The 16,082-nt window shown below is 41.7% G+C and overlaps 2 protein-coding genes across 8 annotated transcripts in view; one reads left to right on the forward strand and one right to left on the reverse strand.

The window, feature by feature from the left end:
• Nucleotides 1–9,102, forward strand: part of GOLM1 (golgi membrane protein 1) — a 58,145-nt gene extending 49,043 nt beyond the window's left edge. For all 4 annotated transcript variants that reach the window (XM_059142473.1, XM_059142472.1, XM_059142471.1 and 1 more), the window contains exons 9-10: nucleotides 666–779; nucleotides 6,804–9,102. In XM_059142473.1, the coding sequence (XP_058998456.1) occupies nucleotides 666–779; nucleotides 6,804–6,880 (191 nt within the window). In that variant the 3' untranslated portion in view covers nucleotides 6,881–9,102. The remainder of the gene's footprint in view (nucleotides 1–665; nucleotides 780–6,803) is intronic.
• Nucleotides 9,103–10,021: 919 nt separating this feature from the next.
• Nucleotides 10,022–16,082, reverse strand: part of NAA35 (N-alpha-acetyltransferase 35, NatC auxiliary subunit) — a 99,866-nt gene continuing 93,805 nt past the window's right edge. For all 4 annotated transcript variants that reach the window (XM_059142468.1, XM_059142467.1, XM_059142466.1 and 1 more), the window contains 5 exons: nucleotides 15,735–15,802; nucleotides 14,489–14,629; nucleotides 13,972–14,094; nucleotides 11,344–11,424; nucleotides 10,022–10,681 (listed from right to left, as the gene is read on the reverse strand). In XM_059142468.1, the coding sequence (XP_058998451.1) occupies nucleotides 10,622–10,681; nucleotides 11,344–11,424; nucleotides 13,972–14,094; nucleotides 14,489–14,629; nucleotides 15,735–15,802 (473 nt within the window). In that variant the 3' untranslated portion in view covers nucleotides 10,022–10,621. The remainder of the gene's footprint in view (nucleotides 10,682–11,343; nucleotides 11,425–13,971; nucleotides 14,095–14,488; nucleotides 14,630–15,734; nucleotides 15,803–16,082) is intronic.

Below are 16,082 nucleotides of genomic sequence, written 5' to 3' on the forward strand. Positions count from 1 at the left end.
AAGGCGTGGCCTTTGCTTCCACTTCAGGCTGTGAGTGCAGGAGATGTAACTAGAACCAGGTCTCCCAGACACGCGTTTCAAAGATTGTGCTTACTTACCTATACGTGTATGTAAATATATGAATATGCCTCTTGAACGCCTTTGGTCCTGATCAACTAGCCTGGTGGAGGTCCTCTGCAGGGCTGACTGCGGTGATGAAAGGTCTAATTCTGTAGGGATGATGGAAAAGCCTTCGGCACCCAGCAGCCACTCCCATTTCCTTCCTTGGAGCCAGGGGCCCTTCTCAGGAGGTGCCGTCACTAACTAGAAACCTGCTTCCAGCAACAGCGGGGCACCTTCCTTTAACCTTGAGTTGATGGCCGCTTAAAAAAGCAAAAACAAAAACAACCCTGGGATTTGGGGTTAATTAGCTAGTTTTCCGAGTTCCAGCCCAGAATACAGCCCTGTGTTGAGGGTCTGGGTGTATAGGGACTCAGAGTTGAAGTGGGGGCGTACGGAAGCGGAGGACTCGCACCAGCTCTTCATACTGGCAGCGGGCACACAAGCGCCACCATTCTCTGAGAGGTCGCCGAGAGACCTGATAAGCTGTGACTGGGCTCTGGAGTTCCTGCGGCATCGAGAGAGTCATGTGGGTTGTGTTGGCTGTGCCTGTGCTCATTTTTCAGGAAGACACGAGCAAAAGCTGGGGGGAGAGGACGACTACAACATGGATGAAAATGAGGCAGAATCAGAAACCGATAAGCAGGCAGCCCTAGCAGGGAACAACAGAAACCTGAACGGTAAGAGGCCTGCCGAGGCGGTGGGCTTGCCTCGCGTTTCACATTGTGGTCCTTCGTTCTCTTTGGCGGTGACTAAACACTGAATCCCAGCACTTACGTTATAAGTAATGCATCCAGGGGCGCCTGGGTGGCTCAGTGGGTTAAAGCCTCTGCCTTCGCCTCAGGTCATGATCCCAGGGTCCTGGGATCGAGCCCTGCATCAGGCTTTCTGCTTGGCGGGGGAGTCTGCTTCCCTTCTTCTCTCTTTGCCTGCTTCTCTGCCTACTTATGATCTCTGTCTGTCAAATAAATAAATAAAATCTTAAAAAAAAATTAGTAATGCATCCAGTTCAGAAGCCTTTGAACATGGGGCAGTGGAAGGAAGGGGAGGATTGAGAAATCCAAGATGAAGACCTTCCAGAAGGTCTGTGTGTGTGGGGGGGGATCAAGCCCTCAGGTTTTGGCTGGAGGATTTGTCTTCATGACACCTAAGGATTTTCCAACAGGTGGCTCGGTCACCTCTCCTCACACTGTATCAGTAATCCAAAAGCCCTTACATCTGCACAGTACTTCCAAGCAGCTTTGTAGAGTGGCATTTTGCATTATTATTTGGAATTTTGAAGAGCCCTGGCCAGTGGGATGTATCAGCTTCTGGATTTGTCCATATACTTGTTATTGGATTCCGGTTGGACAGTTTTGCAGCTGCAGGGTGCTCCTCTAGCTCCCCGCCAGGAGGCAGGTCATGGCAGGTTGACGGCTTGGTCAAGGTATTGCCCGCCGGTCTCGTCCATTGCAAAGGGCCATTTTCCCTTAGTAATTGAGAAGTCATCTAGAGGGGGATGCTTTGAAACGGTGTGGCTTTAGCATCCATTGAAAACCCCTGTCTGATGGTGGCTTCTCTAATGCCATCACCCTGCCACATACCCTCTCGTAGTATCATGTGGTTTCATGGTTCCTTTTTATAAAATTCATTTTACCAAATTCTTAGTGTTTCCTTTCCTGGTTAAGAGTTCTTTATATTCGAGGGAGATTGCCCTTTATCTGTGGTGCAAGTTGCAAATACTTCTTCCCAGTCTGTTTTGGTTTTATGTATGGTGTTTTCACCATGTGAATGTTTCAAAATGTTTCTTTTCTTTTATTGCCTCCGAATATTGAGTCATAGTAAGTTTTTCCATCTAGTGTTAGAAGAATTCATTTGTGTGTTTAAGTATGCTTTCAAATTTTTCTTTTAGTTCTATTAAAAAGTAAAACACAAATTCAGAAAACCACACAAATGTCTTTTTTTAAAAAAATATATTTATTTGACAGAGCACACACACAGTGGGAGTGGCAGGCAGAGGGAGAAGCAGGTTCCTAGCTGAGCAGGAGGGAGCCCGAAGTGGGGCTCGATCCCAGGGCGCTGGGAGCATGACCCAAACTGAAGGCAGATGCTTAATGATTGAGCCACCCAGTACCCCTAAAAACAATGTTTTTAGGATTCCATCCCCACCCTCCTCAAAGACTAGAACTTGACCAGCCCTCCAGAAGCCCCATTTCTCCCCATAATAGCCCCCTATCCTGACCTTTCTAGTAGGTATTTTCTTGCATTTCTGTGGGCTGAACACTCAAGTGGGCATCCCTGGAGTTTAATTTTGCCCATCTTCTTAAAATTGCTAGCTCTTAAAATCATAGTCTACAGGTTCCCCCTCCACTCCTTTCCTCCATTTGCCCTGGAGTTTTCCATAGTCTGTATAGTGCTGATAGTACCTTCACAGTGCTGTTTAGTATGTTCTTTCCTGTTTCCCGCATATTGGCAGCTGGTATCCACAGGCTTGGTTCAGATTGGGCACAAGCCCTTGGTAAAGTGGGAGGCGATGGCATGTTCTTTCATCAGAAGGCAAGGAGCGCCTTTCTTTTCCTGACAGAACTAGCAGTTGGTATTCAGTGCTTTCATTAATTCATTCATGGTATTCTAATTCAGCTTTTTCTATTCCAGTAGTTAATTGGAATATTTTTATGAACAGGCAAGTCAGTGGTTTTAGTCATATAACATAGGATGAAAGTGCTTGTTTTTATTTACCCATTTTCAAAATAATGAATTATTTCCCGGTCATCCTTTGAAGGTGAAAATACAAATTCATTGAATTTAAAGCTGTTTGATGGGTTTTGTTCAATTGTATTTATAATCCTTTTTGAAATTCAAGTTGTCCTATCTTCTTTGGCCACTAGTACCTTCCCCCACTTTAATCTGAACCTTCAGGTCCTCTGTCTCTTCTCCCTGTCCTGCTCAGCCATAGCTGTTTTCCACACCCAGCCGTTCCCCCTCCCCCCATGGGGCTCTACCTGGGGAGCCCCAGAAAGGAGTCCTGGCAAATGAGTGTCAGAAGTTCATGGGGCTCAGCCTCCCCTGGCCCTTCAGTCCTTACCACAGCGACTTTGTGGTCATCTGCTGCGGGAGTAGCAAAAAGTCTCCTGCTTTCTCCCAGGTGCTTTCTGGTGTCTTTCGGCTGCTTGGGGTTCTCCTGTTCTATTCTCAGGCCCATCGGGTGCTCCAGGGCTCCTGTTTTCTTTCTAGACTCTGCTAGCCTACAAGCACTGTCCATTGTTTTTTTTTGTTTTGTTTTTTGTTTTTTTTTTTAAAGATTTATTTATTTGACAGACAGAGATCACAAGTAGGCAGAGAGGCAGGCAAAGAGAGAGGAGGAAGCAGGCTCCCTGCTGAGCAGAGAGCCCGATGTGGGGCTCGATCCCAGGACCCTGAGATCATGACCTGAGCCAAAGGCAGAGGCTTTAACCCACTGAGCCAGCCAGGTACCCCGTCCATTGTTTTTGTCTCCACTTGTATTTTGGGGTCTATAGGCTTCCTTGTCATCTACTCTTGAAAATGTCTGACTTTTTGAGTTTTTCAGTGTAGTCGCTTTATGTAGGGACCCTGAAATACAAAAACTATGGCACAGTTGCCACCATTTTTCCAGGACCATCATCTGTTTTTATATTTTACATTTAGATCTCAAATTCATGATTAATTCCAAATGTATTCAGGTAATGTGGCACAAGGTTGGCTCCATTTTTCTTTTTCCTAAGGGCAACACCAGCTCAAGGCTACTTACTTGAGGTGCCACCTTTACCAAATAAACTTCTGTATGCACATTTCAGACTTTCTGTTCCATTGGTTTCCCTGCTGACTCACACTATACCACACTGTTCTAAGGAGAACAGTCCCCCCCACCCCCCCACCCTTTTTAAAAGTATCTGACAAGTCTACTTCTGGAAGAGTTTGGTCAAGATCTCTTTGAATAATGCTTCTTCCCATTTTGATTCCTGCTTGAACTCAGATCAGAAATGTTAGGTCTTACCATTCTACACGTCTCTTACCCTGTTTTTTTCATAATACCCATTTCTGCTTCCCTGATCTACTACATTCAAAATTTCCTCAGACATAGCTTTGAGATCACCAGTTTTTGCCTTCAGCTATGCCTTATCTGTTAATTCATGCTTTGTTTCTAATTTTCTCATATCTAAACTTTCTTATTCTTTGCCCATGTTTATAAATGTTTTTATCTTCCAGTTGCAGTATCTGAAAAACCTTGTGGGTATTTATCAGATTGTCCTTAGGAAACCTTCTTTTCTGGGGTTTTGTGCTTTTTAACCGTGAGCTACTGGTTTCCTGGGAACAGTTATCAGTAGGAAGCCTCTGGGGTTACACTGGCACTGCACTAGAGGTCATTTGCCTCTAGCAGTCTCAAAAAGGGCACGACAAAATCACCACTTTTTTAATAACGTAGATTCTCAAGGTATTTTTTTGAATCACAGAGGAAATGTGAGTTCAAACTGTACACTTGCACGGTCATCTCATAATTAAGAAGTCCTCCTCCTCAGTCTAACCACTGGAGTTTCTGGCCGTCTTTCTGGCTGTGCCATCTTCATGGCAGACTTATGCTCCATTACCTTTATCTTAATCCAAGGACGTGAGCCTTTGGGAGTTGAGATTCAGCTTTATTTAGAAGTACCCTTCTGGACTTACCATCCAGACTGGAACCTTCGTCTTTAGTTTTTGTCCCTCTGCATCTTTGCACGCTGTGAAGAGAGGAGCTTCAGGCTTTAGAAGTCCTCAGGGTAGAGCTAGCTTTAATGTTTATTACCTTTCAGGGGTTGGAACTTCCACTTCACATTTGGCCTCACAGAATCCTTCTTCAATTGCCATTATAGATGGTGTAGTTTAATGTCTTTGAAATTTTTAACTTTGCAGTTTGAAAATAATTGATTTTAATTTAAAACAGAATTTCCATATACCTCTCTTTTATTTTTTAAACTATTTGTTTTTTAAAGATTTTATTTATTTATTTATTTGACAGACAGAAATCACAAGTAGAGAGGCAGACAGAGAGATGAGGAAGCAGGCTTCCTGCTGAGCAGAGAGCCCAATGTGGGGCTCGATCCCAGGACCCTGAGATCATGATCTGAGCTGAAGGCAGAGGCTTAACCCACTGAGCCACCCAGGCGCCCCTTCCATATACCTTTCGCCCAGGTTCCTCAAATATTAACATTTCACATAACCACAGTCCCATTATTGAAATGAAGACATGAATATCGATACAATGCTATTATGCAAATTCAGTGAATTGTCCAACTTAATATTCCTTTTCTGGTCCAAGATATAATAATCCAGAATTATATACCATAGTGTCACACCTCCCTAGGGTCCTTTAACTCAAAACCATCTGTTTTTATCTTAGGACGTTGATAGTTTTTGAAGTGTTCTGGCCAGTTATTTGGTAGAGTCTCTCAACCTGGATTTGATTCAACAGTGTGTTCTCGGGGCGCATGGGTGGCTCAGTTAAGTGTCTGCCTTCTGCTCAGGTTGTGATCCCAGGGTCCTGGGATCGAGCCCCACGTCATACTCCCTGCTCAGCAGGAGACCTGCTTCTCCCTCTCCCTCCTGCTCTTGCTCTCTCTTTAAAAAAAAAAAAAGTGTGTTCTTTAAAGTATCTTTTCATATTTCATCCAGCATTTATTACAGTTGGCAGAGTTATTTGAGGTTTTTAGAAATAGGTTCTAACTTGATTTTTCTTAGACTGTTTAGGTGATTTTTTTTTAACGCAAAACAAACATATTAGCAAGTCAGAATTTTAAACAAATACAGTCTTTTTCTGTTCCTGTCATCGATTCCACTCATTTGTGTACCTCAGTCCTTGACTACCTGGTGTGGTTACGGTACTAATCTCTGTTTTATTATCCTTTCAAATCAGTCTAGTGTCCCTAAATGTTTGGCTTTGCAGTAGAGCTCTGGGATTTTCACCCCCTACATACAGGGGTCCCAGGATCATATTTCACCTGGTATGAGGCTTCAAACGAAGGATATGGGCAAAGAAAAATTCTCTGTAAGCTTTAAGTTTCAAGGATTGTCGTCACCATCATTTTAAGATTCTATCATTGAAACAGTTTGCGATCCTGCTTGCTCCAGGAAGTGAGAAAAAGGCATTCGTTCCAACTTTATTAGAGAACTTTAAAAGACAGTATTAAGGCATTTAACGAAATCATTAACCATTTAATGTGTTTTAGTTGTAAATCAGCATGGTGGTTTTAGGTTTTGTGAGGTCTTTGTATGTCCTGTGTGTGTCAAAGGATAGAGTAAGGATGATGGGAGCCACATAAAGACTTCAGCTCTGGAAAGCAGAAGCTTCAGAGACGCAAGTGCTGACTGAAGCTGCAGGGAGCTCTGAGGGCCTTGTGCTTCCTGTTGGGAGGGACACCAACAGGGATGCATGGAGCACGGAAGAGTTGTGGTTGTGTCACAAATTTTATGAGTACATGGGGCATTATTTTATTAAGTAGGACGTTTTTAGGTGTTACAGCTTTATTTCATGACACCATGTTGGCTATACATGTAGTCTCTTCACTATCTTGTCCTTGATTAGCAATGCAGTTCCCCATTATGTTGCTGTGGGAGATACTGTCCTCCTGATGAAGCAGTTCCTATATACTCAGGTCAAACAGAAACTGCCTGGCTGGTTTCCCTAAATATTTAATGTTAGGTTATGGTTTTTATTTATTTTTCTTTTTTAGTTCTTAATGCTGAAAATCAGAAAGGAGACATGATAAATTTACTTGATCAGCGTGAAAAGAAGAACCAAACACTCTGAATCAACTGGAATCCTATACCTCAGGATTGAAGAGAGATCACTACAAAATATTTATGAGGGGATGAATACTGTGAAATGTCCTAAGTAAAATATACATCTAAAGATGATTATTGTGGAGTTTTAATATGTACTTTATGTAGGAAAATGATTGTGTTAGAGATGGTTTTGGGGGGTATTTTCAAGGTGTTTATACTAAGGTGTCAAAATTTGTCAGCTAATAGGTATGAGCAAATCAACATCAAAAACAGAACCCAAGTTCTCCAAGTATGGGGACAGTGGTGCTTCAGAGATTCTGGAATGTAACTTAAAAAAAAAAAAAAAAATCAAAGCCTGTAGGAGGAGACTGTCTTCTGACACCAAGAGACCCGCCACACCTAAGAATTCTTCTCTGGTCCCTCTGGTGTCCTTCTTCACATGCTGTGCCGAGTGGCCCGTACCAGCCTGGTACTTCTGTTCTCCCACGTCAGTGCCGAATGATTACTGGCTTATGCTCTCATGTGCTCACTTCTGGTTCAGACAGTCAGAGGCCTGGAGCACAAAACTGTTAAACAAACATCACTAGCAACAGTTTTAAACAAGTCTATATACAAAGGCATTTTATGTGAGAATTTAAAAAAAAACCCTATTTGTATAACCTGTCATTAACATACAAAAATGCTTGACTTGTCATTTGAACATTTGTGATCTATTTTTACTTTGCTTAATAATGTGTGGACAAAGCAAAATCTTCTGTATTAAGTCTGTATTACCAAGAGCCATGAGTGGATCAGACTTCAGACAGAACAGGGCCAAAGCAGAGATGACCCTGGGGCCTGTGGCAGAGCAAGGTGGGGGGGGGGGCAGCACAGCACTACAGGGGCATGTTTGCTGTGGACAGACTGCCTACTGCACCATCGTAGGGAAAAAAGAGGAAGCTGATGTTAAGAGCATATACAGTGTTACACAGGGGGAGAATTTAGAAAGGCAAGAGAAATGCAACAGTTGTTTTTGCCACAGTTCATAAATTTGGCTTGTGGCAAATGACTTATCAAAAGTGATTTAAAAATCAAAAGTTAATGTTAATTTGAAAAGGACTAATCGTAATTCAGATTGAGTTGCTTCTCAGTATTTCCAGTAAATAGGCTCTTGCCACTTAAAAATGACTGGCAGAGTCATACACAGGATGCTGAGGTCTTGAGGGTAAGAAGGTGGTGATGCTTATTAAATACACGTCACCGGACTTGAGATGCAGGAGCCTCAGACCACCTGGGATAACCAGTTAACTTTGGAGAGGAAACGGGGGTCCAGATAAGTTACAGGGCTGTGCCGCAGGCTGGACAGCTGATGAGCCACATGCCAGGCCCCTCACCTGGTCTGGACTCCGGTGCCCCTGGCTGGCACTGAAGGCAGGACCTGGTTTGCATTCAGGTTAAGATCTCCAATGTGAATGCTACCCTATAGGTTATCTGTTTACTTAATTACTAAGATTAAACTTTTCTACCCAGAAAAGGCAACTAAAGAAGGGTGTTTGTAAGATTCCCTTTGTGTCTTAGCCTTACGCTTAATAGTCTCTCTTGCTTTTTCAATAAAGCGTCTATTCATTTCATTTTAATTAGTGTGCAGAGTTCTAAGAAACAAGACTGACTGTTCAGCTGCTTTGTTTTCTTTACTGCCCTACTGGATCCCTGAAGAATCAGCTTGCCAATCATGGATCAAGAGTGGTGGTCTGCCTTAAACCTTGTGGACTAAGATGGGTCATCAATATAAGTAAAAAATAACCATGCTGTTTCCATCTTCATGTATAGAGGCATCAAAGGCCCTTCGTTCAGGAGGTGTGTACTGTGAGCGATCTCTCCAGTCATGCTTTCTTACCACTGGCTTACCTTCACATCACACAGGCACTTGTTTTGAGGCAACAATTTAGAGGTGACGTGGCTGTTTTGTTTTTGTTTTTTTAAAAAGCAAAACAAAAACCTGTGTAATATAAATACGTAAAAACCCCTACTTTGGTCTTTTTAATCAGCACCTATTCCAATTTTTAATAGGTGTGAGCTCTGTAATTTACACTTTCTCTATATTCTCAAATGGTATGTAGACAGGAATGGGAGGACTCATCTTTTCTTCTGCAGATGGGACTGCAGATTCCCTGCACAATACTCAGACTTCTTGAGTAATGACAGCGCTGCAAATACTTAATGTACTTTCGTGTGATGGAATTTGAGAAATAAACCAATATGTGTTAAGTCAGTGTGCGGTCATGAAATAACTAGATCAGTAACTGGCATGATTGTTTTAATGGGTAGTGGCTGGTTATCTATTCTCAGCAGAACCTGGAGTGGTACAAGACAAGTGTGAATTCAGGAGCCTTTAAGGCCCAAGGGCGTGGTCTACTCCCACTAAGAGATTATTATAAATAACTATAGTTTATAGAATTCTCAACAACTTCTAATACTTGACTCTGAATTTTACAAAAAATTAAAAAAGATTCCATGAATTGTAGGCTGTTTTTTTCTTTTTTACATTGTTAGATTCTGAAAATGTTCATTAGTATCAAAGTTGGGGAAGTAGCTTTATTGTGTATTTAAATGTTTATGTACTATTTCTCAGCACAGAGCAATACTTAAAGTGTACTGAGCCAGTGTCCCTAAAAACTGGCTTATAAAATTCCAATAATGTATAGATTGAAGGATTACTCAAAGTTGGTCTCATCCCATGCACTTCTGAACAAGCTCAAGTAAAATGCTTCCATCCTTACTGGTGTGCCTGTGAAACATACCTCTGGGGAAGTTAAAGGACTTGAAATATCTCCTTTAAATTTATGCATAAGCTTCATATAACAAGTCTTACAAACCAAGGCTTTAGCCATCTAATACAGAATAAAAATCCCTGGCAGCATGAGCCAGGAAGAGGACTGAGCAGGAAAGGAGGTAGGGCCTCTAGCACTGGGCACTTAAAAGGTACAGGTGGAAGCCAGCAGATAATGGAAAGATCCCCACTTGAAAACCTTGCATGGGTTACACTGAAAATTAGTGAACAAGAAGTATGCTACACTGAAACCCAACCCTAAAAATTAACAATCTACACATGCCCACCTCTCGAATAATGTCACCAGCAAACATTAAGCAGAATGTTTTCAAAGTGCCAATATGAACAATTAAAGGATGTTTTTAAAAAAACGTCTATATTCTTATAGGTATAGAGTTTAAGACATCACACACAAAATCACAATCCCCATGTAACTTAGTCTCCCTAGACAGTTTAGAGGTTCCCCCCGCCCATTCCCTTTTAAGTGTATTTTGCCAAAACCCCGTTCAAGTGTTTGATCAATCCCTTGTTTTGAAACTTTTGAATAATCTGTTTGAACTACTCAAGAGTAAAAACCTTCAGTTCTTAACATGCATCAAAGTGCTGTTGTTTTTCATTTCCAGTAGTGCATTTTTTGTCAAGAAATTTATTAACCTTTACAAACACTATTTTCACTCATTCATAAAAAATGATTTATGATTAAATCTGTAATAAAACCATATAACGTTCATCACTGCATTCGGTAAGACCAGTTTCATCCATGGAACATAACCACTTTAAAACAGCAGTTTTCATTCACGTCGTATAAGGCTGTCAAATTAAAAGTATCTCTTATAATAGGCTGTTATCCAAGAAATCCATTTCACTTCACGTTATGTGCTGAGACTGACGGATGGATCAATCCCCTTAGAATCTGAAAGTAGATTCTGCCCCTTGATGTCCCCTTTTCAATGTCTCTCAAACAAGTTTTACAACAGGAAAGTATTTGTGAGCAGAGAAATCAAATTCAGGAGGAACCTGTAAAGAAAGGCAGAAAAGAAAGAAATGTATTTACAAATCTGGAGGGAAAAAAATGAGCTTATTTCTGGGTTTATCAAAGTCGACTAGCTAACAAAGGCAAACGGACTTAAATCACAGGAAAGGGGGGGTGAGTGAGCACACCGTTCAGTTCCTGGGTCATGGACAATACAGTACAGCAACGAAACCGCCTCTAGTAAAGCAAGGCCGAGGCTGAGGAAGGCCGATAGCAAGACGCAATGGGAGTCGTCAGACACAAGGTACATGCGGTTCGCCAATGCTCGGCAGCACACACGTTGACAGCATCAGCAAGTAAAGTTGACAGAATTTGCCATCTCTTGAGCCACTGAACAAAGCCTTTGATTACTGAAGCATTAACTTTTCCACAGGCAGAGGACTTTTTAAATACCTCTCCCATAATAAGTTTGTTTTCTCACATTTTCTGTTTTTCTGTTTTACTCATAGTAATTTATGCAACGGAGGGGAATGGAAGGGCAGACTTTAGAAATTTTAAATCAATAAAATCTGTAAGTTTCAAAATAAAAGGGGAAGCTCTAGTTATTTTTCTGCCACGGAACCTCTTTTAAAGGGATGATTTTTTTTTTTTTTTTAAAGTTCTACAATAATTTAATGCCCATTTACTTTCCCCACAGTGCACTTACCTTAGATTCCTTTTTGTGTCCTCCTGCCAATAACTTCATGACCACAAAGTTGGGTTTGGCAACCTTTAAAATTCTATTGACCTAAACAATGAGCAACATTAAGCTATCAAAACCTAAAATTCAGAGTCAAAATGTCTTTATAATATAGGTACTTTGCACAAGGTAAATGTTGATATTTTACTAAGGCAACTTAAAACGAACAGACACACTTTTCCATGACCACAGAGCACTCTGCGTGGGCCAGCCGTGGGACCCCGGGTCTGCTCTCAGCAAGCCTGAAGAGCATCCGGCCGCAAAGGCAGCAGCGGAGCCCATGTGGCCCAGACTCCACAGCTGGAGTGCTTGGACATCAGGTACTAGCTAGCAAACCCCTGGCAAGTTCTCTAGCCTCTCTGTTTCCCAGTTTCTGCATCTATAAGCATGGGGACAGACTCGCCACCACCGCACAGACCTGCTGGGAGGATTACTAAGTGACCCAATACACACTCCGAGCTCAGAACCACGCCAGTGAGTAGGAGGTGTCCTGTGTTTCCTGTCACTCCTGACTACACTTGCCTGGAAGGTTTCACCTGAACAGACAAACAGCAGAGGACTGACTGGAAGGCTGCATTCCTCCGGAGAGGGAGTGATGTGCAACCTGAAGAAAGAAGCTCCCCCTGCTCCTGGTTGCTGACGGACCTCTCTCCAGAAACACATCTCACCACAAGTCTGGAACAGCTTCTCCTCAGCCCCAACTAACACATCCGCCCGTCCACATGACAGCTGCATCCGGGCCTCCAACAGGCACATCCCAACCTGAGCTCCTAACTCCTCAGCCCACCAGCTCCGCATCCACTTGCAGCCTCTTCCACTGGTTCCCCCCACCCAGAGGCTGAGGCCAAAATCCCGAAGTCCTCCCTAACTCCTCTCTCCCTCACCCGCCATCAGTCCAACTTGCTTTGGATCCCTCCACCGACCACGTCCTCTCTCACAGGCGACTGCTGTGGCCCCCACTGGCTCTTTGCCCCTACCACCAGCTACTTTCAGCACAGGGGCCAGAGTGAACCTTCAGAACAAAAATCCAATCTGGTCTAAAACCTCCAAAGTGAGCACGCCTCGTTCATCCCACTCCGGCCACACCAGTCCGTACCCTCCGGGCCTTCCTTTACATGTGCAGATCCCTCTGCCCATTCGGCTCCATCCGCAGTGGCCATGGGACCTGCTTTTTCACCTTCTTCAGAGATTTGCTCACCAGCTGCCTTAAAAAAGCCTAATCCGCCACCGCCGCCTCCTTACAGTATTCACGATCTCCATTCCCAGCTTGATTTTTCTTCATAGTCTTATGATCTTCTAGTACACAATATAACTGTCTACAACCTCTGCCCTTAAGAGGGCAGAGATTTGTCTAGTTTTCACCACAGGGCTGCGGACACAGTAGACCGTCAACAAGTATTTGCTGAATAAACGAATTAAGTTCACTGAAGGACTTATGCCGTCTATTATAGGTACCTTCCTCTAATTTTTACATTCCCCCTTGTATTTTATTACATGATTACACAGAACATAAAAGTCATCTCTCTCCTATCCCTGTTTCCCAAGGTTCCCCTCCCAAGAAACCAACATTGTTATCAACTCTCACATAATTCTCACATCTCCTTCTGGAGATACATGTGCACACACACACAATCCCTGGGCCCCTTTCGATTGAAACGGCAACATACTATACACCGTTCAGTGCTTCGCTCTTTCAAGAACATTCCATTACGGTATGTAACCACCTTCTGTGTCCTTTTCAAGACTCCGCAGTCTGGTATGATGTATCATCACTCATTTGACAGTCTCTGTTGAGGGGCAGTGAAGTTTCCTCACTTCTTTGCTCTGAGAATCCTGCTGCAATGAGGACTCTTGTGTATTAGCTACTTGCTTCCCTCACTGCCCACACAGGCACATGTGTTAGATAAACCCCAAGCAGCAGAACTGCTTGGCCTAACCATCTGTGCTTTTTTTAACAGGTAACTGCTATGAACTTCCCTTTCATGGAGGTTGTACCAAGATATACTCCCCTAGCAGTCTGAGTGTTATACGCAAGGCATTCTCGTGTGCGGAATGCATGCATGTCAGTATTATCAGGCACAGCAAACTGTGAAAGCAACCAGTGGCTGCAACTTCGGATTCTGCAAGTTCCAAGGTCTGTGGGATAGTATGTCAAAACAAAGTCTTTGAACAGTAGGCTCTATTTTAAATGGTCAAGTGGAATAGGTTTTTACTTCCTGTGATAACTGACCAGAGCATTTTTCATATTTTTTAAGATTTATATAATTAGATTTTAGTATCATAAACTATACATTAAAATAAAAAAATTTAAATGTCATCATTTCTAAACTGTGGATCACTCTGAATCCCATTTCTTGTCCTCCTACATACTCTGTCTTAATTTCTGTGCACTGATCTCTAAATTTACACAAAGGAGCTACTTGCTTTCATGAGCTAATTTTAAGTCTTACAAGGTTAGGCTAGCAAAGCCACTTAAAATCCATGCCAGAAACATGAAAGGCTTCACTATTCACATGGTAAGGTTCATTTATCATCCAGTAGTAAGATACGTATTTCCTGCCAAGCTTTTCCTCCAGAATTACTGTGACTGCTTACCTCATGGTCTGGGTTTGGGATATTTTCCAGGATCATTTTTGCCTGCTGAAAGTGCTTACTAGCTGCCACATACAGTTCTGGAGACTGAGGAGGAGGGCTGTATTTATTGAGGTCAGACATTTCCTAAAAAGGGGAGGTGGAATACTGTATTATTCAAAACATGTTTAATATGAAAAACTCTAAAACAGCTTTTATAATTAAAAATTCTACCCTGACTCATGTTTCATATATTGACACTAAACCAAACACTAGACACATGTCCCTATTTTTCCCTACATAATATTTAATTCCCAATTACCTCATCTGATCCCCATACTTAAAATAACTCTTAATGGAATGAGTGCATCCAAAAAGAGCCAAATAATTTTCACAGGAATTAAAATTCTTTTATCACCTTGTCACTGGTCCAGTAATAGTCTGATTTGATTATTTTAAAGAAACGGCTAGGTACAAACAGCGTATCTCTAAGCCGGTCTAAGACTACTTCCTTTACAATTGCTTTAGTGAGCAGAGTCACCTTGAACTGCAGATAGTGCACTGGCGGTGGCGTCATTACGCTGTTGAATGGAGCAAATCTGTGCTCGTATCGAACTTGTTCACTATCAAGCTCAAACTTGGGTTTTCGTACTTTGCCATCCATGTCAAATGCTACCATGGTCTAAGGAAAAAGAAAATAAAAGTGTCTATCAATTTGAAAAAGTGAATTCCTCATTAATGCAGAGTAGAAAACAAGAAACAGCTATTTACACAGAGTTAAAACAATTTTAAGGTTCAGATATCAGGAATAGGAAGAGAAAAACTGGCTTCAGTATTCATTTTTATGTTATATGCCATATTTACATAAAAATTTTTCAAGTTCCAGTGTTTAACCCATTACGAATTTTCCCAGTGAAATTGTAACATATGCACATTATTCTGCTATGACACATGCTTTTATAGTTGCTTTGAAACCTTCAAGTAAAAGTTTCTTAGGAAAAAAAGTCCTATTATAATAAGAAAAGCATAGGTCCTATTTCTCAAACAGAAGTCCATGTTCTGTTTGATATATTTGAATATAAGCTGCCTCAATTTCCTGAATTGCCAAGTACAACTTAAGAGTTAGCTCCTGTGGGGAGCCTGGGTGGCTAAGTGGGTTAAAGCCTCTGCCTTCGGCTCGAGTCATGATCCCAGAGTCCTGGGATCGAGCCCTGCATCTGGCTGTCTGCTCAGCAGGGAGTCTGCTTCACCCCCCTTCCCGCCTCTCTGCCTACTTGTGATCTGTCAAATAAATAATCTTAAAAAAAAAAAAAAGAGTACTTGCTAACTCCTGAAAATGTTTGCTTAAGCCATTCATTGTGGAGCCTACTCTCTTCCTAATATGCTCCTAAAGAAATACAAACCCCATCTCTTCCAAGAAACCTTTTCTGATCATGAATCAGAAACTCTGCCTTCTCTTATTACTTATGTCACACATATCACCTGACCTGTCATTACCTAGACACCTGAGACAAGGATCACATCTGATTACAGTTGGCGTTCTTAAATGTATTCAGTAGAAGATATGTGACACATGGCAAGTGTGTTAAATTAGTACTTGTCTACAAATACTTGTTAAGCAAATTAATGAAAACTAGACTTGGAAAAAAGGTAAACTTTAAGCAGATAGTAAACACAAAGGTGAAATTAGAATCTGGAAAGAATCAGAGAAAAGAGTCCATTTTAATTAAACTATGTAACAGCAATGTAGTTAAAAAGCAAAGACAACTTCATTTGTGACAACTTACTTTAAACATCCCAGCACACATGTTCTGATATGCCTGGCTCATTGTAATTTCTCGGCTCAAGGGGCGAACTATAATTAAAAAGAAAATTATCCACAGTTTTCCCCCTCCTCTTGCATTACCGCAGAAGAAAATCTAATTTAAAAAAAAATCTTCCACCTTGTATACTAAAATTAAAAATTCAAAGTTTGTTCCTATAGGTTAAGTTTTAGTTTATGGCCCAAATCTATAAAAATTAAAATATAACTGAAAGGCTTTTTAAAAAGCTATGTTCCCTAAATAATACCATAAAATTCTAATATGAAATTATTTTAACTTTTGAATTCACCATGCGGACTTAATTTCTGAAAC

The sequence above is a fragment of the Mustela lutreola genome, chromosome 12 (assembly GCF_030435805.1).
Source record: "Mustela lutreola isolate mMusLut2 chromosome 12, mMusLut2.pri, whole genome shotgun sequence".
NCBI lineage: Eukaryota > Metazoa > Chordata > Mammalia > Carnivora > Mustelidae > Mustela > Mustela lutreola.